This window comes from Molothrus ater, chromosome 2 (assembly GCF_012460135.2).
Source record: "Molothrus ater isolate BHLD 08-10-18 breed brown headed cowbird chromosome 2, BPBGC_Mater_1.1, whole genome shotgun sequence".
In the NCBI taxonomy this organism is placed as follows: Eukaryota; Metazoa; Chordata; class Aves; order Passeriformes; family Icteridae; genus Molothrus; species Molothrus ater.
In genome coordinates, this window is record NC_050479.2 from 2863413 (window position 1) to 2890206 (window position 26794).

The 26794-nt window shown below is 44.1% G+C and overlaps 1 protein-coding gene across 2 annotated transcripts in view; it reads right to left on the bottom strand.

Moving 5' to 3' along the window:
• Nucleotides 1-26794, bottom strand: part of KCNJ6 (potassium inwardly rectifying channel subfamily J member 6) — a 167691-nt gene that overhangs the window by 14457 nt on the left and 126440 nt on the right. For both annotated transcript variants that reach the window (XM_036381701.2, XM_036381692.2), the window contains one exon: nucleotides 18044-18964. In XM_036381701.2, the coding sequence (XP_036237594.1) occupies nucleotides 18044-18964 (921 nt within the window). The remainder of the gene's footprint in view (nucleotides 1-18043; nucleotides 18965-26794) is intronic.

Here is a 26794-nt window from a genome sequence, read left to right on the forward strand (position 1 = left end):
TCCCAGGCTCAGAGGTAAACAGGGAAAAAACCTAAACCTGAGCATTTCTGGCTAAAACCATCTGTCTTTAATGTTCATGTGAGAGTTTAATGAGAAATTTTTAAATTTCCTGGTTCTAGCCCCAGTCAGCAGCAGATCAAACCAGCAGCACCTTCCAAGGAAGGACCTTGGGACACTGAGCACACCCAGAGGGGCCAAGGAGGCTGGAGAGGGGCTGGGAACACAAACCCTGTGAGGAAGCCCTGAGGGAGCTGGGGGTGCTCAGCCTGGAGCAAAGGAGACTCAGGGCTGCCCTCCTCACTCTGCACAGCTCCTGAAAGGGGCCTGGGCTCAGCTGGCCCTGGGCTCTTTCTCCAGCAGCACTGACACACCCAGAGCACACAGCCTCGAGCTGCACCAAGGGAAATCCAGGCTGGACAGCAGGGAAAAGGTTTTTCCAGCAAGGGTGAGAAAGTTCTGGAATGGCTGCCCAGGGAGGTGGTGGAGTCCCCATGCCTGGGTGTGTTTAACAAAGCCTGGATGTGGCACTGGGTGCCAGGGTTCAGTTGAGGGGTTGGGGCTGGGCTGGACTCCATGGTCTTGAAGGTCTCTTCCAACCCAGGGATTCTGGGAATTCTGGGAATTACGGGAATTCTGTGGATGGGGTTTTATTTTGCTGTCCCACACTGCAGACCTGACCCAGATCTCCACAGTTTTACACCTCCATGGGATCCTTGCTAAGTCCCAAACACCCTAACAGATGTCTCCTCGTGGGGCAGCATCCCCTGGCTCCTGCTGGGTTCCTGAAGTGTGTTTAACCTCCAGGGTGGGAAACAGAAATGAAATTTGATGTGGTCTCTTTGAAAACTTGCCAAGTGCTTAGACAGGACAAGGGGAATGGCTTCAAACTGACAGAAAGTAGGGTTAGATGGGATATCAGGGAGAAATCCTTCCCTGGCAGGGTGGGCAGGGCTGGGATGGAATTCCCAGAGCAGCTGGGGCTGCCCCTGGATCCCTGGCAGTGCCCAAGGCCAGGTTGGACACTGGGGCTGGAGCAGCCTGGGACAGTGGGAGGTGTCCCTGCCATGGCAGGGGTGGCACTGGATGGCCTTTAAGGCTCCTCCAACCCAAACCAATTTGGGATTCTGTGATTCTCTCCATGCTTGCAGTGGATCAGGTTTGGGTGCTGGGGGAGCTCAGGGATGGGTTTATTCCCTCTGGTGTTTCCTGCAGAGTCAGGCACAACATCTGGGAGGACTCATGGGACAGGCAGGACACAAGGCAGGTGATAAAAGGGATGTGAGTCTGGGAGATGTTCAAGAAGACATTGGGGTAATGCTGAATCCAACCAGCTCTGAGCCCTTCTCTCCTCCCACCACAATGAATTCTTCCCTGGCTGCCAAATCAAACACCCAGCACTGCCCTCACCGTGGAGGGAGGAGCTTATTTTAAACAGAGAGACAAAAGAAGCAAATATTTTTTGTGCACAAAGCCCTTCCCTAAATCTGGGAGGTGCTCGGGGACAGGTGACAGATCAACAGGGCCACCTTGGCTTCTCCTCAAAGCACAGCTGAACATCTGGGCCCTGAGGTGAGGAAATGCTCCATCACCACCAAGGCTGAGCTCCTGCCTGGCCAAGCTGAGCTCAGCTTCTCACAGCTGTCTCAGAAAATGGAGACTCTTTATTCACCTTAATCACACATTTCTAAAGGGAAAAGGGAGACAAACCAGCAATTGCTTATTCCCAGTAGGAATGTGAGTACTGGAGATTAATTGGGAATATAACAACCCCATCCCAGCCTAAACCCTGACATTCCACATGGCACATGCTGGGCCCTGCTTCCACAGAGCATGAATGCAACTCACTCAGTACAACCCAGATCATTTTGTTCTTGTGTTTCCTATCAATTTTCCAATTACATTTTATTCCAATTCTGCTGGAAGTGCAGGTCAATGGAAATACAACAATACAGGCACAGAAATTATTTTGCCAGCAAGTTTGCATGGGGATCCAGCAGCCCAGCAGGGAATGAATTATTGAAGCTCAGAAAGAACAGGACCATCAATATTTGGCTCTTATTTCATGACCTCTTATTTCTTATTTCATGACCTTTCATCTGGAGGTCTCTGAGGTAGGGATTTCTTATTACTTTTCTTTTCCAGTGAGGAAGCTGAGGAAGGGAACAGTGAACTTGCCCTGAGGCCTCATGGAAGATGGGCAGCAAAGAAAGGCTGTGGTGAGGATTTGAACATCTTGATGTCAGGTGGAATTTTGGCCAGCTGGATTTTTGTTGGCCTTTGGTGGAACCAGGAGGATTTTCTGGCCTGGAGCAGCACTGATTTAGATTTCATGGAAAACAACAGTTTAGGAACAACTTTTTTTTTTTTTTTTTTTTTTTTTTTTTTTTTCCCCAGGTCCTGCAATTTCAACCCAAGTTGGCAGGGTATGGGTGGCAAAAGTGGATGGGTTGTTTGGGGCACAGGAGGAGGATGAGATGAAACAGTCACAGAACACCAAAGTGTTTTCCTGGAGCAGCAATTGTGCTTCCTCAGCCTTTTCCTCTTCTCTGTGCAGTGGAGCTCTCTCTTCCTTTTAATCAAGACTGAAAATTTCCTGCTCACAGAATAATGGAGCCTTTGCCTGGGGGAGCTGGGGTGACACTGGGGGGCTGTGGCATGTGCAGGGACACCAGGGCAGTGACTCCACCTTCCCCTGTGCCCAAAATTAGCAAATCCTTCACGTGGGAGCCTTGGAAAACCTCAGTCCCTTCAAATGCCTGATGAAATCTGTTGATTATCATCAAAGGAGAGAATTCCTTGTGTCATAAGAAGGAAAGAGAAGAGAATTTAACTGGGAGCAGGGAGAAGACAATTAACAGACCTCAGAGCAGCACTGGGAGGGTTAAGAAGCTGTTACAAGAAAATAATTGGGAAATCATGAATTAATTTCCAATTAATTGGTTGGGTTATGTGGATGCCCCATCCCTGGAAGTGTCCAAGGCCAGGCTGGATGGAGCTCTGAACAACCTGGGATAGTGGGAGGTGTCCCTGCCCATGGAAGAGGCTGGAACAAAATGATTTTTAAGGCCCCTTGCAAGCCAAACCATTCTGGGATTCCATGATTACAAACACATGGTGAAACTGAGCAAAAAATCACCACAAAATATCGTGGTGTGACAGGATTAAATCAGCCAACCCAAGGAGTGAATCTCAGCTGCACCACCACAGTCCAGAAATGTTTGGGGTTTTGTATTTTTGGTGAAGTCTAATGGCATTTCCTCACTTCCTCCCTCTCCCCACTCACAAAAACATTTGTAGTGCTGAAAGCTTCACTCCATTTCTAATTTGGGAAGATGCTGTGGCAAAGCTCATAATTCTTTTCCTGCAGTTTAGCAGGGTAGTGTTACACAATTTGGCTACAAGAAATCCCTGTAATAAATGACAGCTCTTTCAGCCTCTTGGCAGTGTAAGGCCCAGCCATCAGTCTTGTAAATGTTCCCATAACCATTGAAAAGTTGAAATAATTTGGAACTGTGGCTTAACACATTATTAATCCCAGAGCAAAGGGTTTGCTCTGGTCTCAGCAGGAATATGAATGCAACCTCCTGTGATTCTCTCAGGTCGCAGCTCAGGGATAAAAGCTCAGCTAATCAGGGGCTGCTGCCGTGCTTGGACACAGAATTCAAGGCCAGCATTCCTCAAAATTCAGTCAGGTTTGAAGGCTTTCACTTAATAAATCTCCTTGGGAACGTGGACAGGTTGTTTGTGTGTCCCTGGGGGTGTTTATCACTGAAAGAGGAGGAGATTAATGAATCCTTCACTGTCCTGACTGAGAGTGAGAAACTGAGCCAGCCCAGAGGAGGCTCCAGGGTGAGCAGAGGGATGGAGCAGCTCTGCTGGGAGGAAAGGCTGGCACAGCTGGGATTGTTCACCTGCACAGGAGAAGCTTTGGGCCGAGCTCAGGGTGGCCTTGCAGGGCCTGCAGGAGCCCCAGGAAAGCTGGAGAGAGACAATTTCCAGGGCATGCAGGGACAGCACCCAGGGAATGGCTTCACACTGAAAAATTACAGGTTCAGATCAGATATTAGGAAGAAATTCTTCCTTGTGAGGGTGGGCAGGCCCTGGCACAGGGTGCCCCTGGATCCCTGGCAGTGCCCAAGGCCAGGTTGGACACTGGGGCTGGAGCAGCCTGGGACAGTGGGAGGTGTCCCTGCCATGGCAGGGCTGGCACTGGGTGATTTTTAAGGTCTCTTCCAACCCAAACCATCCTGTGGCTCTGTGAGCTGTGCTCCCCCTCACTCTGGACTGGCATTCCCTTGTGAACAGGCTCCTTGTGTTGGTGTTTTGGGCCCAGCAGTGGCTCCACTGCCCAGGTTTCCAGCCAGCCAAAGGGACCAAAGTCACCAACAAGGCAAAGACCCAAACCAAGCTTCACAAAAGCCCAAATTATCTTCTTGCTGCATCACTTGGCTTTCAGCAGGGAGTGCATTAAGTCTGGATGGGAGCAGGTAGCAAAGCTCTCTGAGGGGATGGAATCACTCTGCAGGATCCCATTTGGGATCTTTGGGGAAATTCTCCAGTTTTTCATGTGGCTGCTCAATCACATGGATGTTTTCTGAATGCAAATGTGTCAGAGTGACAACAGAAAGAACCTTCCAAAGCAAACAACCCCAAGATGAGGATGCCATGCCTTGGTGTTGTTCACGTCTAGAAGGTTTAATTCACCTCATGAATAATGTGGCAACAATCCCACAGTTTTCCACTTTATACTGTGCCATGTTCAAGCCAAGCCAGCCTGGCCTGTGGTTGAATTGCTGTGAACAATTCTCTCCAAAGAGGGAGCACAGTCAGAGCCCTGACAATGCAAAACTGGGATAATGCTGGAGCTTGTTGCTAACAGGAGAAAGATGGAGATTAAGATGACAACCGCGGGAGAAAATCCACTTTGCAGCCTTTTTTTACCCTGTCATCTGTAGGAGAGAGAGCTACAAGCACAGCTGATGAGGTGTGATGCTTTAGAGGAGGAGAGTTTGGATTTGCAAGGAGCTTTGAATGTCTTGTTTTCCCACCAGCGCTGCCATCTCCCTTGATAAGCTCATTTCAAAAGTTAATGGACCAGATCCTTCCCTGTGCTAATGCTGCATTGTGCTGCTTCAGAGGGGCAACACAGCACTAAAGCAATCTGCTCCTGCTCCTGGAGCTCTCCCCCTGTCCCAGGAAACAGGCATCAGCCAGAAGGGACCATCCAAAAACCCAGAATCTGAGAAAATCCTTCAGGATAGGGAGTGGGGTGAGAGGTGCCACCACCCCCTCTCATTCTGAGGGCAAAAAGGATTTTACTTTACAAAAATGATGCTACTGATGGAACAAACGTTATTCCCCAGGAGTGGAAGAGCATTAAAAGAGTCCAAGGTAGGCATCACCACCACCCCTGCACCCAAAGCAGGTCCCTGTGCTTTGGACTGCACGCTCAGAGGGAGGCGTGAAAACCAGAGAGGGATAAATTGCTTTTTGCTGTTCCCCTCAGCTGTGCTGACTAAACAGACAATTCCCTCTTCTCTTTTGGTGTCAGCACGTGGCTCTGGTCGGGGCTGAGCAGGGCACCAGCTGCTCTGGGCTGTGAGGGGGAGGAGGGTGACCCAGCAGGGCACTGCCACATCAGCTGTGACAACTTCAACTGGACAGTTCTAATTTTAATTTTAATTTTAGTCTGCTGCTCTATATCAGACTCCGAGCCAGGGAGAGGCACTGGAGGAGGGACTGTGAGAGCCCAAGTGCTGCTCTCCCTTTGGCTCACCCTTGCCATGAGGATACAAACCAAGCTGCCCACAGCAGCTGGATCAGGAGCAGCAGTGAATGGGCAATCAGGCTGGCACTGCCACACACAGCCAAGGGTCAAACCTCAGTGCTGCAGCTGAATTCTGCCCCCACCCAGACTCCAGACAAGCAATCTGCTCTCCAGAGATGTTTTCCACACCAAGAGCTTAAGGTTGCTGTCGGTGTTTTTCTCCTGAAGGAAGAATTTCATTGGAATTAGTCCAGAATTAAAGATTTTGGGCAGGTCTCAAGAGCAGCTGGTGGTTCCCCTGCATTTCAGGTGAATCCACTGACTTTGGGCCCATCTTTATCTCCTACCCAAAGCAACACTGGCCATAAATCCAGGGGTCCAATCCATGCAGAATGCCAAACACCTCACCTGCCATCCCATCCCTAGAGAGAATCTAAACCTGTGCTTGTGTTCAGGGTGATCATTCTGTGGGACCCAAATAACTGTGGGTTGTTTCCATCCTGGGGAAAGGTGGTCAAAATGGAACTTTTCTGTTTGTACAGAGGCAAGGCTGAGGAATAAACTCCTGTGACAAATGAAACTCAATAGCTGCCATCAGAAGTGCCAGATATTTTTAACTTTATCTTTTTGAAACAAACACAAAATAGAATGGATCAAAGTTAAAAAAAACCAAAACAACAGCCACCACAGCTAGCATACAATTCTGCTGATGAAGGGAAGGGATGGATGACTTCTGATAGAAAAAAACCTTTATTTCCTTTTCCTTTTTGTCTGTTCTTTTCTCTTTCCTCATCAAAGGATGGCAGAATGTCAGACTGACACACCATCAGGTGTAATCCTGAGCTGAGTGAAGGCTGTAATTTGATTAAGGTGCTCTGACAGGTTTTGAAACAACGAATGAATGAACCTGGAGGATTTAATTCATTACAAGTGTAGGTGCTGCATAATGCAGTTTTCATGAACCTTTCCTGCTGCAGCAGCTGGAACATCCCTCCACTTTCTGATCCAGCTGAATTCAGAGGGACTGAACAGGACCTGTGAAAGGGCAGCTAATGAGGTGAAAATGCAGGGAGGTGGATTCAGCAAATGAAGCCCTGCAGTGATCTGACAGCTGCTGAGGAAGCTCTGTGGAAAAGGAGCTGAAACTCTCCCAAAACACTGAATTGCTTTGAGATCAATTCCTCATCTCTCAGCTCAGTGGCACCAAGTGAATAAACCACTGTCCCTTGACAAAGCCTCTGCTTGTACAGGGGGCTGCTGCAAAAACTTGTTGAAACTCAGTGAAGTTGATTAAAGCCCACAATGTGTCAGCACAGACACAGAGCTGGAGGTGAACAGCTGTAGGTCAGCATTGAAGGGACTTTTTCCAATTAAAGTATTAAAATCTCCTTCTTCTGTGTCCAATATGAGGGGCTTAGCAGCTGGGTGGGAATCAGGCAGTGGATTAGACCTAATTACTCTTGGCTGTAACAAATCAGGGCTCTGGGTGGCAGATAAGGAGATGGGATGGCCTTGTGGAGCTTCCAGGGGGAAGTTTGGTTCATCCATTGCCTCTTTTTTTTTTAATAGTATTTTGTATTTTGGCTACAAGACTCTGAACACATTAATAGCCAAGTGTTTTTCCATTCATCCAGCACCAGGAAGGACTGGTCCCTAGTTATTTTTTGGGTTTTTTTTCCTGATGTAAATTCAAGTTTGGATCACTGTGCTCCGTGTGGAACAGACAATACTTCTGAGAGGCTTTGCAGACAGAAACAACATCATCATAAATACAGGTGTAGTCTCCACAGGTTTGGGAGGGCTTTGGGTTAAAACTGTACATGAAACCTTGGTTCCATACTGGAAGGGGAGGGTTTGGGACTGAATTTCTATCACTGGTGGCTTTTGAGTGCTTCATGGGTATTTTACATCCCTTTGGAGGGTAAAGGAAGATGTAGCAGGGTTAAAATTCATGTTTTATGTCTCAAACCTTGGATCTCGACTAATTATGAGGGGTTTAAAATCCTGATTTAGTTGTGATCAAGCCCTGATGGGAGTGCCTTAAGGAGGAGATTCAGCCCTTGATTCATGGTGGGGGAAGAGCATTTTCCTTAAAATGCAAAGCAAAGCCTCCTCCCCTTCACAGCTGTGGAGCTGGGGCTGCTGCCTTTGAAGCAGATTTTTGGCCAGACAAGAACCTTTGACTGCCTCAAAACCTTTGGCTTTGGACTCTTCTGCACTTTTTCATGGCATCTGTCACAGCCCTATTGGCAGCTAGAGACTCATTGCTGCACTTAACATCTGAAAAAAGTGGCTAATTTGTTGTCTTCCCACTGGAAAAGGAGATTAATGGAAACAGAATTGGAAAACAATGAAAATGGATGGGGGTTTTTCCCACTCTGGAGAATCTAAGTGTAATAAATTAATACTTATGCAAGGTTGCAAAAAAAAAAAAAAAAAAGAAAAAAAAAGAAGCTAATGGCTGGTTAAAAAAAAGCGCTAGCACAATTTAATTGGAGTGGCTGACTCATAAATCTTTGAATCTTTTTTTTGTTCTGGGGGTGCCTGGCAGCTCTGCCACAGTCAGATGGAATTTTATTTTTTTAGGAGAAGTCCCCCCCTCTCTCACTCTCTCTCTTTCTCCAGTTCACATTGGTCTGCAGCAGTCAGAAATGTGGAAGCAAAGTTGTCAACCTGGATGTTGTTTAAGGCTCCCCTCAAAAAGTCTGGAATGTCCTGTTAGACACAGTTGTGATGATGACAACAATGATAACAATGATAACAATGACAATAATGATAACAATGATAACAATGATAACAATGACAATTCAGCAATTGTTTGTAGCTGGGTTATTTTGCTGGCAGCCAGAGAGGAGCAGGCAATCCATGGCCAATCCATGCTGGACACTCATCTCAACCTCCAGAGGGGCAGGAAGATGCCAGAGATGCTTAATCCACAATTTCCTCAATGGTGACAGAGGAGAACAATGAAAGCTCTGAGCTGGGCTATGAATTTTTCAAAGCCATTCAATTCTTCACAGTTATTAAAAACAAGGAGGAGCCAGCTTGGAGTTTTATAATCACAGGCAAATTGAGGCTGGAGGGGATTTCTATCCACTTTTGTGACATCAGTGGCACATCCTGATATCCTCTTGGATATCCTCACCCTCTTCCAACTCTGTTTATTGCATCTCTGAATTCCCTGACAAATCCCTGGAGCTTTGGCTCCCCTTTTAGACTGGGCCCCTACCATGGAATGTCCTCCAGAAGAGATTTGGGCTGCTCTGACCTCACTTTGCTCCTGGTGGGAGATAAATCCTCCTCAGACCTGCCAGTGGAGATTATTTGTCCAGTTCATCACTTTGGAAATTCAAACTGCTGGGAGGAGCCTGGGAGGAGCCTACAAAATACCCCAGAGTGTGAGTTACCCTCCCCACTACTCATTTCTGGGAAGTTCATGGAATTCAGGCATATATTCCCTCTGAATTCATCTTTCTAAATCAAATTTTAGCATTCCTCAGGTACCTCAAACATGTTCCTCATAAGCACTGGAATTTTGGTTTTGGAGATCTCCTTCCTTTGTGCTTTGTTTTGAATGTTTCTTTAAATCAGGTTTCATTCTGGTGTAAGTTGTAAGAATGGGATATCTCATATTCAACAATCCTGTATTTATTAAAATCCCATTTTATTTCAAGCTAAAGGTTTATGTCATTCTACAGAAATCCCAACTAAGGAAAAATTGCCAAAATCAGGAAGCAAAGAAATCTTGGAGAGAATTGTGACTTTCTTTACATCATTCTTGGGAATATTGGGAATGAAGGAGAGGGAGTGAGTGAGCAAGGGCATGGCAAGGAGTTCAAACTTTGATTTTCCTTGGAATGCTGTGATTGAGACCACTGAGACCATTGCAATTTTTTTGTGATTTGTTTTCCCTTAAATCCCCTGAGGACTTTTTTCAGAGGCCTTGGGAATCCCAAGAACTGTGCCACAATGGGACTTTTTAGTGCTGGCAGCTGCTTTCTAGGATAAAAAATTTAAACTCATGAATTTTCTGTATTTTTTCCATGTCCTTTATGTAGCCAGTGGTGCTTCTGCAGTCCATAGCCTTGTTCTTTTTAATCTATCAACTGCTGAGTTTGAATTTCTGGTTTAATTCACAACTTTGCTCATTCTTTAAACTTTTAGGTCACTTTTGGCTTTACAGCTGCTGCTCTATTCAATTTTGTGACAACTTTTTGCTGAAGGTGAATAATCTCTCTGCTTACATTCTTTAGAAACAGATGTAAATATTTGTAATTTTAGAGGGGCCTTCTGGTTATCAGGGTGTGTAATGCAAAGTGATTCCAGGCACTTTAACTCTTCTTAAAATCCTGTGACTCCAGACACTTAAAATATTCTTAAAATCCCATGATTCCAGACACATAAAATCTTAAAATCCTGTGATTCCAGACACTAAAAATCTTAAAATCCTGTGATTCCAGATCCTTAAACTTTTCTTAAAAACCTTCATTTTCTCCTTCATTACAATTCAGGGAGACAAGAGGAAAGAATATTATACAGCTGGAAGAAGATAAGGACCATGGGGAGAAGTGAAAAGATCTTTTAGAAATACGGGAGGGAACAGAGTTCACCAAAAATGCTTCCCAGGCTTTTGAACTGCAGGCTACCCAGACAGACTTCATATCTGGAAATCAAGCTGAGCAAACAAGGTCATCAGCCTGAAAGAATCAGTTCATTCCAGCAAAATTCCAGGGGCAAGACCCTGCCCTGACTCAAATCCATGCTGGGACTTCACCACCATCATCTCCAGGCAGGTAAAAACCCCAGATGACCAAAAATGGAAGTCTAAAATTAGAAATACCAGCAAAATATTTCCTTTTCCAGGAAAATATTTCAGGGCTGATCCTTTTTTTTTTTTTTTTTACACTGTTCCTGGAGCAAGGGGGGAAGCTGAGCACACTCAGGTTCCTGGTGTCATCTTGGGAAGTGCTCTGGAATGGAAAAGGCACTGCAGTGGCCCCCAGCACATCTGTGAGGGGCTCAGGAATCACATCTGCACTCAGAGAAGGTGGAACATGTGCAGTGAGCTCATCCTGCCTGGGGGATGCTCTGACCTGGATAAGGATGGGCTGCCCTCTGCAGAGCACCCTCCCTTGGATTTGCCAGCTGGGGACTGGGCTGGAAGCACGGGAGATCAAGCGTCTGGAATCACAGGATTCTAGGAAGAAGGGTTTAAGTGTCTTGAAATCATGGGGTTTTAAGAAGAATTTATATGACTGGAATCTGAGGATTTTAGGAAGAATTTATGTGTCTGGAATGACAGGGTTTTAGGAAGTGTGGAAGTGTCTGTAAACACGGAATTTTAGGAAAAGTTTATGTGTCTGGAATCACAGATTTTAAGAAGAGTTCAAGTGTCTGGAATAATGGGATTTTAGGAAGAGCTTAGGTGTCTGGAATCACAGGATTTTAGGAAGAGTTTAGGTGTCTGGAATCACAGGGTTTAAAGGAGAATTTATGTGACTGGAATCAGAGGATTCTAGGAAGAGTTTAAGTGTTTGGAATCTCAGGATTCTAGGAAGAGTTCAAGCATTTGGAATCAGGGGATTTTAGGAAGAGTTGAAGTGTATAGAATAATGAGATTCTAGGAAGAGTTTAAGTGTTTTGGATCACAGGATTTTTGGAAGAAGAGTTTAGGTGTCTGGAATAACAGGATTCTAGGAAGAGTTAAGTGTCTAGGATCACAGGATTTTAGGAAGAGTTTAAGTGTCTGCAATCACAGGATTTTAATAAGAGTTTAAGTATCTGGAATCACAGGATTTTAGGAAGAGTTTAAGTGTCTGGGATCACAGGATTTTGGGAAGAATTTAAGTGTTTGGGATGGCAGGATTTTAGGGAGAAGAGTTTAGGTGTCTGGAATCATGGGATTTTAAGAAGAGTTTAAGTGTTTGGAATCTCAGGATTCTAGGAAGAGTTTAAGCATTTGGAATCAGGAGATTTTAGGAAGAGTTTAAGCATTTGGAATCAGGGGATTTTAGGAAGAGTTGAAGTGTATAGAATAATGAGATTCTAGGAAGAGTTTAAGTATCTGGAATCACAGGATTTTAGGAAGAATTTAAGTGTTTTAGATCACAGGATTTCAGGAAGAAGAGTTTAGGTGTCTGGAATCAGAGGATTCTACAAGAGTTTAAGCATCTGGAATCACAGGGTTCTAGGAAGTTTAAGTGTTTGGCATCAGAGGATTGTAGGAAGAGTTGAAGTGTTTTGGATCACAGGATTTTAGGAAGAAGAGTTGAGGTGTCTGAAATCATGGAGTTTTAAGAAGAATTTATGTGACTGGAATCACAGGATTTCAGGAAGAGTAGAAACGTCTGGAATCAGAGGATTTTAGGAAGAGTTTATGAGTCTGTAATCAAAGGATTTTAGGAAGAGTTGAGGTGTCTGGAATCACTGGATTCTAGGAAGAGTTTAGGTGTCTGGGATCACAGGATTTTAGGAATACTCTGCTGGTCAATGGAGAGGGTGCCAGCCCAGCTTCCCACTGTGCCTTTCTGCTTGGAAAGCAGAAGCAGGGCCAGAGTTAAAGGAAATTTTGGGATCCTGTCATTGCTCTGGCCGTGGAGATCACGAGCCCTGCAGGGAATAACCTGTGCAGGCTCAGCAGTGATGAGCAAAGACAGGATTTTGGGGCACCTCTCTGTGCTTGGCCCTGCTTTAGGAAGGAACAGTGTCGACAGGGGAGGCTGTGGGAGTGTGGAAAGAACTGGGACCTGCCCTTTCTCCAAGCCCAGAGAGACTTTGGAGGGATTGCAAAGACAGGAGGTGCAAAATGAAGCTCTTTTTGTGCAAGTCTGATATGTGGTCAGCACAGAATTATTTCATAATATCTGATCTGTTAGGTAATCCCTAAATACCTGTCTTTTAGAGATCTTACCTTTTAGTATGAGTTACTGCTTGATTCTGAACATCATATTTGAACATTTAGGGCTGAGGAAGCAGCTGGAGATGTGAAAAGCTGAGGAATTAATGGGTGAGAAAGGTGTGAGAGATGGACAAAAAGCCATTCTCAAACATTCATAACAGGCTTGCAAAGTACAGCACTACCCAGAGAGTAAAGCTGTTAAACAAAGGTGTAATCCCTTTTCCCTGAAAGTGAGATCCAGCAACATTTTAGCTTTAATATTCCTCATCAGCATCTCCTTTTTATTTCCCACAAACACTGCTCCCCGATTTCTTGCTATTCCTCATAGCTTTGACTATTGTGAAATTGTAATTACCTCCTCTAAGTCTTACAATCCTCTTCAGCAATGAAATTCATCTTTTTCCACCTGTAGAGAAATCTTCCTGAAGGAAACATGTCAATGAGATGGGAATTTCTTTCCCTGCTGGCATTTAGAGCTCCCCTCCTGCTAATGCCTATCGTTTTCTGTGTGAGAATAAATACCAGTGGAATGCTTTGTTAGACTCAGTAAAATTAAAATGGGATGGAACTGAAAGGAATTGCTGGCAACTCCAGGGAAGTGGGGATGTGTGAGAAGTCAAACCTTGTCCAAGTCTAGCACCCAGCAGCAGGAGATGTTAAAACTCCTAAAAATAGGAAGGAAAGCTGCAGGCTGGAGAGCCCTTGTGGTCTGATCATTTCTGGAATGAAGATGATCCAGTTTGGAGCAGAAGCCACTTGTTCCTGACCCTGCTCAAACTGCATTTCAGTCTCATCCTGGAGGACAATCAAACCCACTTTTGTCCTTTGTCTTGCAGAAACACTCAGGTGGGAGAAATCCTGGTGTTTTTCTTCCTGTCACCTGCATGCCCTCAGGAAGCAGTTGGGTAAATATTTCTTCCTTGAAGAGCAGTAGAAAATTCAAATGAGAAACTCTAACCCCAGCAATTTTTATTTGGAGAGAGGGCAAAGTCTGCTGAGAGGTTTTGAAGGGTTGGAACTGCTTAAATCCATATCAGAGGGAGATATTTGCTAGGGCTGGGCAAGGCCAAGGGGTAAATATGGCATTTCATCCCAGGGAAATCAAACCCACAATAAACCAGTCAGTCAGAGGGGCTGCAGTGAAGAGGGCAACAGCTTTATACAATATTTGTCTGGTTGATAGCACTGTTTACTGTATAAATAACCATCCAAGTGAACATTTTACTGCTTTGCACACATGTTTTCCACAGCTGGCAAGTGTGGTTGTTTCTGTGGCTGTAAAACCTGCTGCAGATGCTGCTCTCAAAGCTGCCCCAGTGTCAGAATTGTAAATGAACCCTATTCTGAGTTTATTTGTAAAATTATCCCTCTGAACCTGAAGTTCTCCGGCAAGCTTTGTTGCTTTTTTGGTTTTGTTTTGGGGTTTTTTTTGACAGCTACAAATGTGCAGATCATTTTCTTTCCTTGGAACTGTTCAGTGCTCAAATGTTTATTTTTAGGCAGAGGGAATTGCCAGAGTGTCACCAAGTGCATCCCACTGGCCAGATACAACTTCACAAGTCTTGTTCAGAATTTTCCTCTTTCTCACCATTTTTGCCCCCCTTTTATTTTCATCTCTCTCTCTCTTTGAGTTTATTTCTCTCAGTTTCTCTGGCTATTGTACGCTACCTGACCTTCCCACTGCACCTTCCAAATTTAAATGGCTTGCCTTTCCTCCTTATGGGTCTATTTCCTTATCAAAATTATACATTGGCTTAATTTTTTAAAATACCTACTTTGCTTATGATGATAAGACTTCCCTTAGAAATAGATTTCACCAGGTGAAAAAGGCTTAAAAAGCTTAAGCCTATGGCTAGGATCCAATTATCATAAAATATTCCTAACTGTAGGTTATTTTACATTTAAAACCCTGGAAAATAGGCTGCAAAATGTGGAAATTCCAGATGTGTCATCCAGCTGCAGTGAAGGTTGGTTGGATTTTTTTCCCCCCCATTTTCAAGGCTCCTCAGTGGTTCCACAGCAGCCTAATGTGCTTTTGCTGTCCCAAAATCAATGTTTTTGTCCACTGGAGAGATGTGCACCACCACCAGGAAAAGCACAGAAATAAATCTTTGCAAAAGTTTTATCCTTCAAATCCAAAGACATATTTTGGAATGTTGCTGTAAATAAATACATTTAAAAAATGCATATTGAAAGGATCCATAGCAAGTATTTTTAAAAACCAGGCTTATTTTGAGTGTTTGGTGGTGCTGGATGAAGGAGTCAGATTGACTTCATGTTTTTGGAAAATGCCTTGCTGAGGATTCTGCCCTCAAAGTGATTTTCATGGCAGAAAGAATGGGAATAATCAAGGTGTAGGGATTGTCCCTGGGATAATACTTTGTTATGTGCCTCAAAAAAGACACATCCATTCTTTTTGCATCTCAGGAAGTTATGGCAATGCTTCCATGGGGAATTAAGGGATCCTTGAGTTGAACTTTCTGCTGAATTTTAATTGGGTTCATTATTTTAATGTTATTTAAGAAAATGCATTCTTCTTAATTTCCTGTCCTAACACACAATGCAGAATTCCCATGACAATCCATAAAAATTGTGTTTCATACAACAGATAAATGTGATTTTGGAGCACTTAGTGTGGAAATTATTATAAATGTATTTACCTGTCGAGTCAAATTTAAGCAGAATCAATAATTAATAACAACATTAGCAAAGGTTTACCCTTATCATTTCCCATTTTATTTCTCATTGAAGCTCTATCTGAGTGGGGAAGCTCTGAAAACAGAGAAAAGATTGTTTTTCCCTGCTCAGATTTGGGAGTGGCTTTTCTGATGGATGACACAACCTGATGACCTCAGCCTGGTTTGGTTCCCTCAGCAGTGACACCAAATGAGGACACTGCTGTAGGTGACATCACATTTTCCTGGCTTCAGCCTTTATAATTTTATAATTTTGGATTCCATAACTCTGCTGGCAGGAATGCAGGGCTGGGCTTTGCTGCTGGGAGCAGCTTCTTTCCCTGCTCTCACTCTGCAGCAGGTGGGAGAAGGAAAGGTGAATATTTGACTGCCAAAATTGTCTTTGAGTGTTTGCCAGGATGCAAATAAACAGAAATGTTTGTAATATTTGTGTAAATTTGTGTCATATTTGTGTGAATATTTGTAAATTAAAAGAGTGAAAATTCCAAGTGTTGGTAGAAGGTTGGCCTGAATGTACCTTCAACAAAAATAACTCAGTGCAAGGAGTCAAAGCACAGCACAAGAAGCTACTTATGCACAAATATGTTTTAGGAGTTGTGCTGGTAATTCTGACATTATTTGATGCCCTCTGCTCATATCTCACTCAGCAGGAGACTTTACCCAAACAGAACAACCTAAAATGGGAAACGGACCCCACCCAGTGCAGGGGAAACTCTTTAATCCTGGACATCTTCCGTGGGTTTCCAAATCACTGCATTCAGTTTCTCTCTTGATAAGGACTGGAAAGGTTTGAGATAATGACAGATGTGATTTTATCTCAAACTCTGCCAGCCCAAGCAGTCTGAGGGGTTTTGTGCTGCAGTGGAGGCTGGTGGTGGCTGAGTGGGAGAGGTGGCCAGGCCAGAGCAGCAAAGAACACCCCTGGGAGAGAGCCCTGGGGTGTGCAGGGGTGAACATGAGGTGAGAGAAGGGGGGCTCACAAATAGAGATGAGACCCTAAACCAACAAATCCACATCTGCTGCACTGCAGAAATATTCTGTCTTTTGATCCTGTAGGTGGTTTTGGTGAGACATTTTTTATTCTGCCACTACTTGCCAATCTCTTTGCTGGAAAACACAGTGTTCAGCAATCCTGAAAATATCCCCCACCCCCTTGGGATGTCAAGTTCCTTCAGCTGCAGTTCTGAGATCTCAGGATGGTTTCAGGGAACAAAGAGCAATTTCCTCATTGTCTCACCCGAAGGTGATGCAGATGTTTGAAATCTCGGTGCTTACTGCACAGATCAGGAGCACTAAACATTTCATCTTGATTTCTCTTCAGTACCACCTACTTCCTGGAAAATTTGGAAAGCCTTGCATTTACCACTTCAAATTCCCTGCCAAGTTCCCTTCAGTTTTTTGTTGTGGGTTTTTTTTTTTTTTTCCCCTCTGCTCCATTTTTGTCTCACACGTTTATTATATGGTGACAAATGCAGTTTTCTTCTGACACCACATAATAGATGTGTGAAACACACACACATGTTCTAGTAAGAGACTGCTCTTTATTTCCTGGCTCCAGTTGCAAAACATGAGTCAGGGTTGGAAAGGTTGTGCCTCTGTCAGAGCTGTGGAATCCACGTGCTCAAACTTTGCTGGGTTTTGCTGCAGTCGTGGGGAAAAATGGCAAATCTCATTCTTATATTTCTATAATCAGTGTTTTCTCTTCCCCCAAGCACATCAAATCTTCATTTTATAATAGCCATTCCCGTGTGTTGATTATATTTACTCATTTCAGGCATTGCTGCTGTTATTAACAGGAAAAAACACCTCCAGCTTCTAAAACACAGATAAAAGTACCCTCCTATAATTCTGGCTTTAATACAAAAAAAGAGAAACATTATTTTAGTGGTGCATTTGCTGTGGATTTCAAGCACTTTTTTCCCCTGCACCAAGTGATTTCTGCTGTTCTGCTGCATAATTGCAGGTAACAACCACCCAGCACCTCCACGAGACTCCGGTGACACAACATTCCTTGTTTGTACATCCCAGCTTCCAGTGTTCTGTGCACTCCTGTGGGGGGCCCCAGTGAAACACCAACTCAGATGAGACCTTTTGTGAGCTAGAGTGGAACAAGCCCCACGTTACCAGTTAAAACAAAAACCAAGGAAAACGAGCAGGCAAAAAAAAAAAAAAAAAAGAGAGAGAACTGAACATATCACTTCCTACTGGATCCAGCCTTGGAATGCCACAGGGCTGGCAGTTGTTCTGCAGATACCCAGGAGTGATTGGAAGCAGCAGGACCACGGTGCTTCCACGTTAATCACAAACAGAGTTTTTGCATTGAATTTTTTTTTGTTTGTTTTTTTTGTTTTTCCCTAAGCAATTTTATCCCACAAGGTCCCTGTGGTTGAGCTGCTCCTGCAATAGAATGACAAATAACTGGGTGACATGCTGTGAAAAATTTAGAAAATGAGAGATGCTATCCCATTTTCCAAACAGAGCAGAAACAACACTAATTCCGTTAGGCAAGATGGAACAGACAATTAAACTGGGCATGCTTTTAATTCTGAAGCTCACCAGAGAACGAACTCCTTTTTCAAATGCAACGACTGTGGAAGTGATTCCTTTAAAACGAAGCAAAACCACTGATTTTCCTTGCTAAAATTAAAGCATTTACCTCATACAAAGTATAAGAAATGTTACCTGTTGCCTCCACCATTCCTTCTAGGATTACAACAATTTCTAGCTCCTCTTTGGGCAACTGGGCTTTGGAAATCTCCCAGAAAGGACTCTGCTGGTTAATCTCATGGCTGATGATCAGTGGTGAAACCAAAAAGAGACGATCATCCCCTGTGTAATAACCTACGTTGATATCTGTCTGGTTGAGTGGTATAAATTCCCCCTCCTTTGTCTGTTTGGATTTGATCAACTTGGCTCGTATTGATGCCTCTACAATGTGTGAATTCCTAAGGTCTCCTACTCGGAACATCAGACACAGCTTTCCATCCCGCATGGAAATGACTGCGTTTGTAGAAAAAACCAAGGTTTCTGCCCTCTTCTTGGGTTGGGATATTTTCACAAACATGCAGCCAACCATGAAGGCGTTGACGATAGAACCTAGGACAGACTGCACTAAAAGCAGGATAATTCCCTCGGGACACTTGTCCGTGATGACCCGGTAACCGTACCCAATGGTGGTTTCGGTCTCGATTGAGAATAAAAAGGCTGAGACAAACCCATTGAGGTTGCTGACGCAGGGGGTCCACGTGCTGTCCCCTATGTGATCCATGTCCCCTCGCATGTAGGCAATGAGCCACCAGATCATGCCGAAGAAGAGCCAGGTCACCGTGTAAACCATGACAAAGATCAGCAGGTTGAACCTCCACTTGAGATCCACCAGGGTGGTGAAGATGTCAGTCAAGTACCGGTAAGTCTCTCTGACATTCCCGTGGTGGACGTTGCATTTCCCATCTTTCCGAACGTACCTCTGGATTTTCCTCTTGGCACATTCTTTGCTGATGTTTTTTGGCAGATCCTCTCTCGCTTGTTTGGGCAACTTTGGTTGATGGATTGTGACAGGGCTCTCGATGTCCTGCTCCATTGAGTCTTCTTCCAGGACGTTGGCTGCCATGGAAAACAAAAAGACACGGAAAAGTCATCATTCCTCTTGTTATTGCTCTAAGTCAACACACAACCTTTTCCTGTGTTGATCAATAAAACGATCATCCTTGTTCTTTGCTAAATCCATTATGTTTTGCTAACACAAAAATTGGATGCCAAGCACCCTCATTTTATTGCTACGCAGAAAATAAAATTAAAGCAAACACTTGTTTCTTATCAGGTCATCCTATCCACACCCATATATAAATTCCACAAGATGGGTTTAAGCAGATATCCCTTCCCCCCTCGCCCCTTTGCAGTTTAATGAATGAAATTTTTTATGCACCAAAAAAGATCTTAGGGAGATAAAAGATATAAATGAGGCAATGGATTCACTTGGGGGGGGAGCAGAGAAAATGAGCTATTGCTGAGCTATTTTTTCCATCAATTGCATTGCTGTGGGGAAAGTATTAAATAAGTACAAGAAGGTTTGTTTTTTGGTTTTTTTTTTTAAGCCAACAGCTTTTAGAAAGAACCAATCCTCTTCTTGTTGAAGGAAAGTTGTAATATCTATCAAGAGCAATTCAAGCACACTTCCACAGAAAATCAATGTCTTGCTGATAATGAGACAAGGAATTGTGTGTCCTTCTCCCAGCAACGTAAAACCAACGGTACTTCAGATTTCATTTGAATTCACTGTGCCTGTGGCCTTTAATTCAAGTGTACCTTGTCCTCTAATGATCTGGGCCTTTTTTTTTTTTAGTTTCCCAGCCTTTAGAGATAAATAGCTTTGTTATGGTTGTGTGCCAGGGAAAAAAAGAGTGCACTGAGGAGGAGAGTGCTTTAATCGAATGTGTTTTGCATGGAGCACATGGTGAGGTCTGGGGTAATTGTTGTTTTCAGCTGAAATCCTTCTGTTTTCTGGGGCTTCTTCCTGCAGGAATTTCAGCTCTTGGATTCCTAATTCTTTCCCTTCTGGCTAGCTGCTGTCATTCTTCTGCCAGACTGTAAAGGGAAAAATCTTCTGGTGGGTCTGCCCAGGTGCTTGACTTTGAATAGAGAATTTCAGAATGGTTTGGGTGGGAAGGGACCTTAAAATCACCCAGTCCCCACCTTGTGCCATGGTCAGGGACACCTTCCATTACCCCAGGTTGCTCCAAAACCTGTCCAACCTGGCCTTGGACACTTCCAGGCATCCAGAGGCAGCCACAGCTTCTCTGGGCACCCTGTGCCACAGCTTCTCTGTGCCAGGGCCTCGTTACTCTCATAAGGAAGGATTTCTTCCCAATATCCCATCTAAAAAGCAGCAGTGCTGTGATTTTGTGCCATTCTTTATGGAGTGTTGCTCTCAGTTGGGTCAGTGTGCCTCTAAAAGCCTTTTTCACTCCTAGAAACATGTGCTGTGCAGCAGATCCTGTGTGGAGTCTCACAGCACCTGTAGAGAAAGATCACAGACCCTTGCAGAGTTTTATTGAAATACCCAGGGGGGAAAAAAGGGTTAAGGGTTGTAGCCTGGTTGTTTCTCCTCCTGACCTGCTCCTCTTTCAAAGAAAGTCTCAAAGCCCTCCAGTAGCACAGAATCTGAGAGCAGTTCCATGTTTTAAGGCCGTGCCCCCCATCCTGTCACCTTTTCAGTTTTCTGTGTGTCTCAGGAGAGCCTTATCAGGGCTGATGGCAGTGGCAGCACTGGGAGCTGTGTCCCAGGGCCCTCAGTTCTGAATGAACTCCCCCAGTCAGTGACAGTGTGCCTGCTTGCATTAGCCCTGATGCTGGGCAATGCATGACAAAACACAATCAAAAGGCATTGCAGGGTCTTTGTGAGGCAGACTTAAGCCAAAGCCAGAAAATTTGAAGTTAAGGCTTCACATTTTATGCTCAGCTCTCTGTTGTGCCTAAGGAAATTCCAGTCCACAGGAGTTATCACATCACTGCAGCAACAGAATCCTCAAATAATTATGAACAACCTCTGAAGGCTCTGGCTTTTGAGGCTTTATGTTAAACTACTAATGCTGATATAATGGGGTTCATTATCTTTCAGGCATTATGAATAATTTGCTTTCCCTTCCCAGTCAGAGCCTGGCCTGGACACAGAGACCAGGAGTGGGAGAATCCTTTTGGTTTAGAGAACATTCCTCACTCCTGGCCCTGCTGTGAAAGGGAATCATATCCCAAACCCCACTGTCTGAGCATCTCTTACCAGAAATTATCCTGGGAGGGGACCCAGGGGCTGATTTTACTCCTTGAAGCAGGAAGAATATGAAGGGAATTTCAGGGCTGCCCTCCCACCACACCACTCCTGCTTTCCATGCAGTGTTTATTTCCTATGGAAGTACTTTGAGCACCTTTAGTTCAGACAGCAAATTTTTACTGATGCTTTCCAAATGCTCTTTGTGGATTTGTGCATCGCAAGCAGCCTGACCTGGCTTTCACAGCATGAGGGAAGGGCCACATTTTGGCAAGAGTCCATGGGTTTTGTAGGAGCAGGGAGCTGCTGTCACAGTAAGTGGGATCAGCTTGTGACAATTCCACCGTGGGAGGGTTTTTCTTCACCTGGAGAAGTTGTAATGGAGCTGGTTCTCATCTTGCTTTGTAAGGGGGCAGCTTTGGACAACAAACCCAGTGTTTAACCAAGGTCTTTCTCATTACAGCATTTATTTGACACTCTTGCAGATATTTCAATCTTCCTGAGGGCATCTGGCCATTTCTAAACTCTCCAGGCTCTTCCCAGTGCTGTCATTTCTCAATTCTCAGTCTCTGAGAGGAAAAAATTAGGGTCAAGCTTTTTGTCTTTTCTTCTTTTTTGCAAGATGCCCTTTCCTTCTTTCCCTCACCCAATCCTGCTATGGATGAATTCCTTTGTGGAGAGTTTCTGGATCAGAACCACAGTTTGTTATCCTCTCCTGGACTGAGTTTTCACTCCAGAGAGAACCTTGGGAGCAGCAATTCCCAAAATAAGTGATCCAAAGGTTATGCATCTGTGTGTTTCCATGGAAATGCTCGATGAATAAGTTTTAAACACATGGCAGGATCCTTGCTCACCACTGAGGCTGAGGAACAGCCACATACTGTCAGTGCCTTTGCCACAAAATACTTTGACTAATTATATTTTTACTTGATATCGACCCAATTAACTTCTGCAGTTTATTTCATCTAATTTTCCTTTTGGTTACATAATGGCTGTCAGGGATCCAGGAACAGGGGAGTGAGTAGCAGCAGCCTCACTTGAGAGCTATTTTTGCTCTCTCTGCCTTTCTTCCTGACAAAAATATATACATATTATTAATCTGCACTGCAAAAAAAAAAAAAAAAAAAAAAAAAAAAAAAAAAAAGAAAAAAAAAAGAAAAAAAAAAAGAAAAAAAATGAAAAAAAGAAAAAAAAAAGTATTTCTGAACTCTTCCTCCTCTCCCAGCAAACATTATGTTTGTTTGAACACAACAGCCAGGTAATGAGCCAATCCAGGCCAATTTAGAGGATTCTGTTCAAATGATCTGCTTTGGTTATTCTCTGAGGCAAACCTATAAGACATATGAGATTTCAGTGATTTGTTTAATTTCCCAGCAAATGAGAAGGAGTTCTCCTAAAAAAGTCCCTGAACAGTTCATTTGTGTCCTGGCTGTGGCCAAATTAGCTAATTAAGTGTGCCCAGACCTATTATTTAGTGTGGAGGGTAAAGAGTGGTGCAGCCCACACTTGGATTATTGAACTCCAATTGTTTTCCAGGCAGGTTAGTGTCATACAATCTGCCAAACAGGAATAACCTGTGCCCTGAAATGGAGCCAGGAGTTGTGTGTGCTCAGTTCTGCACTGGTCTAAACCATGCCAGGGGCTTTTGAACTGTTCCAGTGCTCAGAACATTTTAATTTTCTAGTAAAATTGCAGGAAATGTTGTTGTCATGTTCTTGTCTACTCCAAAGCAGCACTGGAAAGGCACAGTCCTGATTTCCCAAGCACATCCTTTTATTTAGAGCCTGTAGAACAACATGAAACCAGTGTCAACAACAAAACAGGACAGGATACGCTCTCTCCCTTTGAGGCTGTGAATGTAACACAACAATATAACCCTTAAGCAATCATTTTATCACCAACAATGTGATTTTTGGTGTATTTTGGTAGTGCTGCAGAGAACTTGTTGTGGTGCTGTGCAAACACAAAGCAAAAGGAGGAATATGAAGGGCCTGTTTGTCCAATTTAAATACTGTGAGTCTATTTTGGTTGCAAAATAATGAGGAGTTTCAAAAGAGAATATTGCAAATCAAAACTGACCTTTCTGTAACAGAAGCTGACCTAGAAAGTTCCGTGGACGTTTCACTGCAATTTAGTGATTTTAACTCTTGTAACACAGTTATGAACATTTTATGTGCAAATTCATTGAAAATGTCCTGATTGCCAAAATCATTTACAATCTAAAAATTGCTCTCATGGGTTTTACTGCATGTAAGAAATGTGTTGAGCAGACACTCTGATTCCTGTCTGCATTCCCCCTTTAACCTGGTGGGATGAGGGCCACTTTGAAATGAAGGTCCAAGTTTGGTTTTTGGGAAGTCTCGAGTGTTTTACCTCTCGTTTGCTGTGGTCCCCAACCTCCCTTGCACTGCATCCATCCATTTGGCAGGACCTGGTGGCTGTTTGGGCTCCCCTGTGGGGTTGTTGGGCTTTGCACAGCACAAGGAATTTCTTGTAGCCTTCAATACCCCAAATCCGCGTTGTTCCGTTTCTGCTCTTGATTGCAGTGGAAGAAGTCAGAGAAGGGGAGATTTTGGAATGCTTTGCCTCATCTGTGGATGGCTTTTGTTTCAGAGCTCTGCAAAATCTCGTTTGTGATGAACACAAGGGGCACAGGAACACATGAATTCTGGGAATAGAGGGGGATTTGTCTGTGGGATGAGCCCAGCCAGATAATCCACACTGCAAAGCGCCACAAGATATGAGGAGAAAGAGTCTTGTTTAGAGTAAAAAAGTGGAGTCTTTTATGATCAGCTAACAACTGTAAGCAGTCATTATCACAGATCCTTTTCCCTGAAAAAGAAAGGAATTAGGATCTGGTCCTGCACTGTTGAAATCAATGCAAGATGGACTATTCACTCAGCTGGAAGCATTGCTAGGCCTCACTTTGAAATGTTGGAGTGCTCAATAAACACTGACTTGGCAAATCTCTTCAAGACCCAAATTGCTTCTTTGCACCCATGGAATCATAAACCTAATTTCAGAGGGAGCATGTGTATGACTGAGATTTATTTCAGCAGCAGCTTTCACTAAAATAACATGAAATGAGATATATTTATGATTAGAAAAGAGACTGTAAGGATGATACTTTGTTTTTTTCACATTACCTGCTTCATCACTGCCTTCTAATCCAACTTGATAAAAATAATATGTTCTACTATTTTCATTTCTTTTAAGCCTGTACAGCTGCAAGAAATCAGTCTGAGTAACACTCTGTGTCTCTGCAATACAAACATTTCCATTCATTCCTGATTCTTGGCCCTTTTATTATGGAGGGTGGAAAAATGAATCTGATAACTCAAATTTAAAAACACATGACTCCATTTTTGGTAGTCATTTGACCTTGTAGTTTTTGTCTTGGATTCTAACCAACTTCATTGCAGAATTTACCACTGAAGGCTCCAGAATGCTGTTTTTACATCTGCTTTGCTAAATTTGTCTTCATTTGAATCACAGGGAAGCCAAACAGCCTTGGCTGGGTAACATTTATGGGGCAATGTAAGAAGTCTGCACCTGGCTGTAGGAAGGTTGTGAGCCTGCAAGATGTGCAGAGACAGTTGATTATCAACATCTTCAGCCTTTCACAAGGCTGTGGGTCCCAAATTAGATTATGGAACTTGTTTGCTCCCTGAAGCCTGAGCTCTTAGAGTCAGGCCATCTGTTTATTCAGAGCCATCTCTAGAGCAAATGCCTGGCACTGAGCACTGATTTCTGGAGTAAGGAGAGGTTCCCTGTCAGATTAGTCTTTTATCAGGTTTGTAGCTCCCAGAAAAACTTGAGCTTGAGCTTCAGGGAAGGTATTTCTGTGTCCAGGGCCAGGCTGGACAGGGCTTGGAGCAACCTGGTCTAGTGGGAGGTTCCCTGCCCTTGGAACTGGATGATCTTTAAGGCCCCTCCAACCCAAACCATTCTGTGATTCCATGATTCCATCATGTCCTCGTCCTATCCACAACCACTGCAGAAATCAGCCTCCTCCTATTTCCTCTGAGAAGGTAACAAAGCTGAGGTAAAGCATTTTTTGCAGTCAGAAAATGCTTACTATTGTCAGTGCTGCTGCCAGCAGTGGCACAAGCTGCCAGCAGCTGTGCCTGAGGTTGGAAATGGGGCTGTGTGTTCTGTTCCCATCTGTCAGAGCTGGGGCAGTTCTCTGCTGTCCATGGGGCAGTTTTTTCTTTCTCTCTGCCACAGCCAATCCTCCCTGCAGGAGATCTCTGCTGTCCATGGCCACTGAGTGTCCCTGCAGGGCTGATCCAGTCCCATCATCCCATGGGGAGATGCTGCGCCCAGGGGAGGAGCCAAGCATTCCTAACTGGATCCAATCTGAGGTGCTGGGACAGCCCAGCAGCCTTTGCCCAGTGCATTGCCAGAGGAGCAGCTTCTGCTGCCCTGCATTGCCAGAGGGAGCCCAGGCCCATCTGCAGCAGCCCTGGAGCTGCAGAGGAAAACTCCCCCCTTGTGCAGGATCCCTGCTCCAGCAGAGCCACAGCTGGCACTGCAGGAGGGCTGAGCCCCCATGGGATGGGGCTGTGCCACCCCCTGACACACAGGGGGACAGGGACTGCTCTGACAGTGGTTTTTGGTTTGTTTGTACTATTGCATTTGTATTTTTAATTTTCCTAATAAAGAACTGTTATTCCTATTCCCATATCTCTGCCTGAGAGCCCCTTAATTTCAAAATTATACAATGTGGAGAGAGGGGGTTTACATTTTCCATTTCAAGGGAGGCCCCTGTCTTTTCAAACCAAGACAAGCTGCAAATCCTGGCCACACTTTTGCCTTTTGCTGCCTCTGGGTCAGACGTGTCCCCTGACTTGCTGCAAGGTGTCCTTGTCTAACGTGATCTCTGAGACTTCTTTTTCCAGTTACTCAACCCCAATTATTTCTGCCAGTTGCTATCAGGTGTCTGAATGCCAGAATTTTTGTCAGCTACAAAATTTCTTGTAAAATCTCCTGAGAACTCATCTTTTCTTCTCCATGGGCTATACCAGGAAAAGGAGAAAGCATGAAAGACTTTTATTGACCTTATTGCTATCAATTTTATACTGTGCTTATATGCTTTATCTGCTAGAAATAATAAATAAATTAATTCAAAATCTGCTTAAATCAATGAATATTCTGGGTTGTAAGGAACCTCTAAAGGCTTCAACGTGCTGCTCAACACAGAACCAACTTCTACAGAGTGCACCTCTGAGAAGAGTAGGGCTTCATCTTCTCTGCAGCTTCATTTTTGCACCTGAGCTCAGCCTTCCAGAGAAATTACACGAGGGCTGGTTAAATCCTGATTTCTCCCTGTATTCTCTTTACTGATTACGTGGAAAAAGAGTATTCCCATCTTCTGTGGGAAGAGATTCTTGAGATTTTTTTCCCATCACAATTTTCCTGACTGAAAACTCCGGGAATAAAAATGAGCTGATCAGCTGACCTATTTTGTGTAGATAATTCTGGCCTAAACATTTCACACTGATAATTCTGACTCATTTAATTCTTCACTATGTAATATCTCTGATATCTGGGGAGTTCTCCTGGTTGTTTCTGGAAGTGTAAATAGGAGTTTGGCTGCCCTGTCCATTGGTGACTACACTGCTAATTTAGCAAATTAATTGTTTTGGCTTTGGCCCAATTAGTGCTCC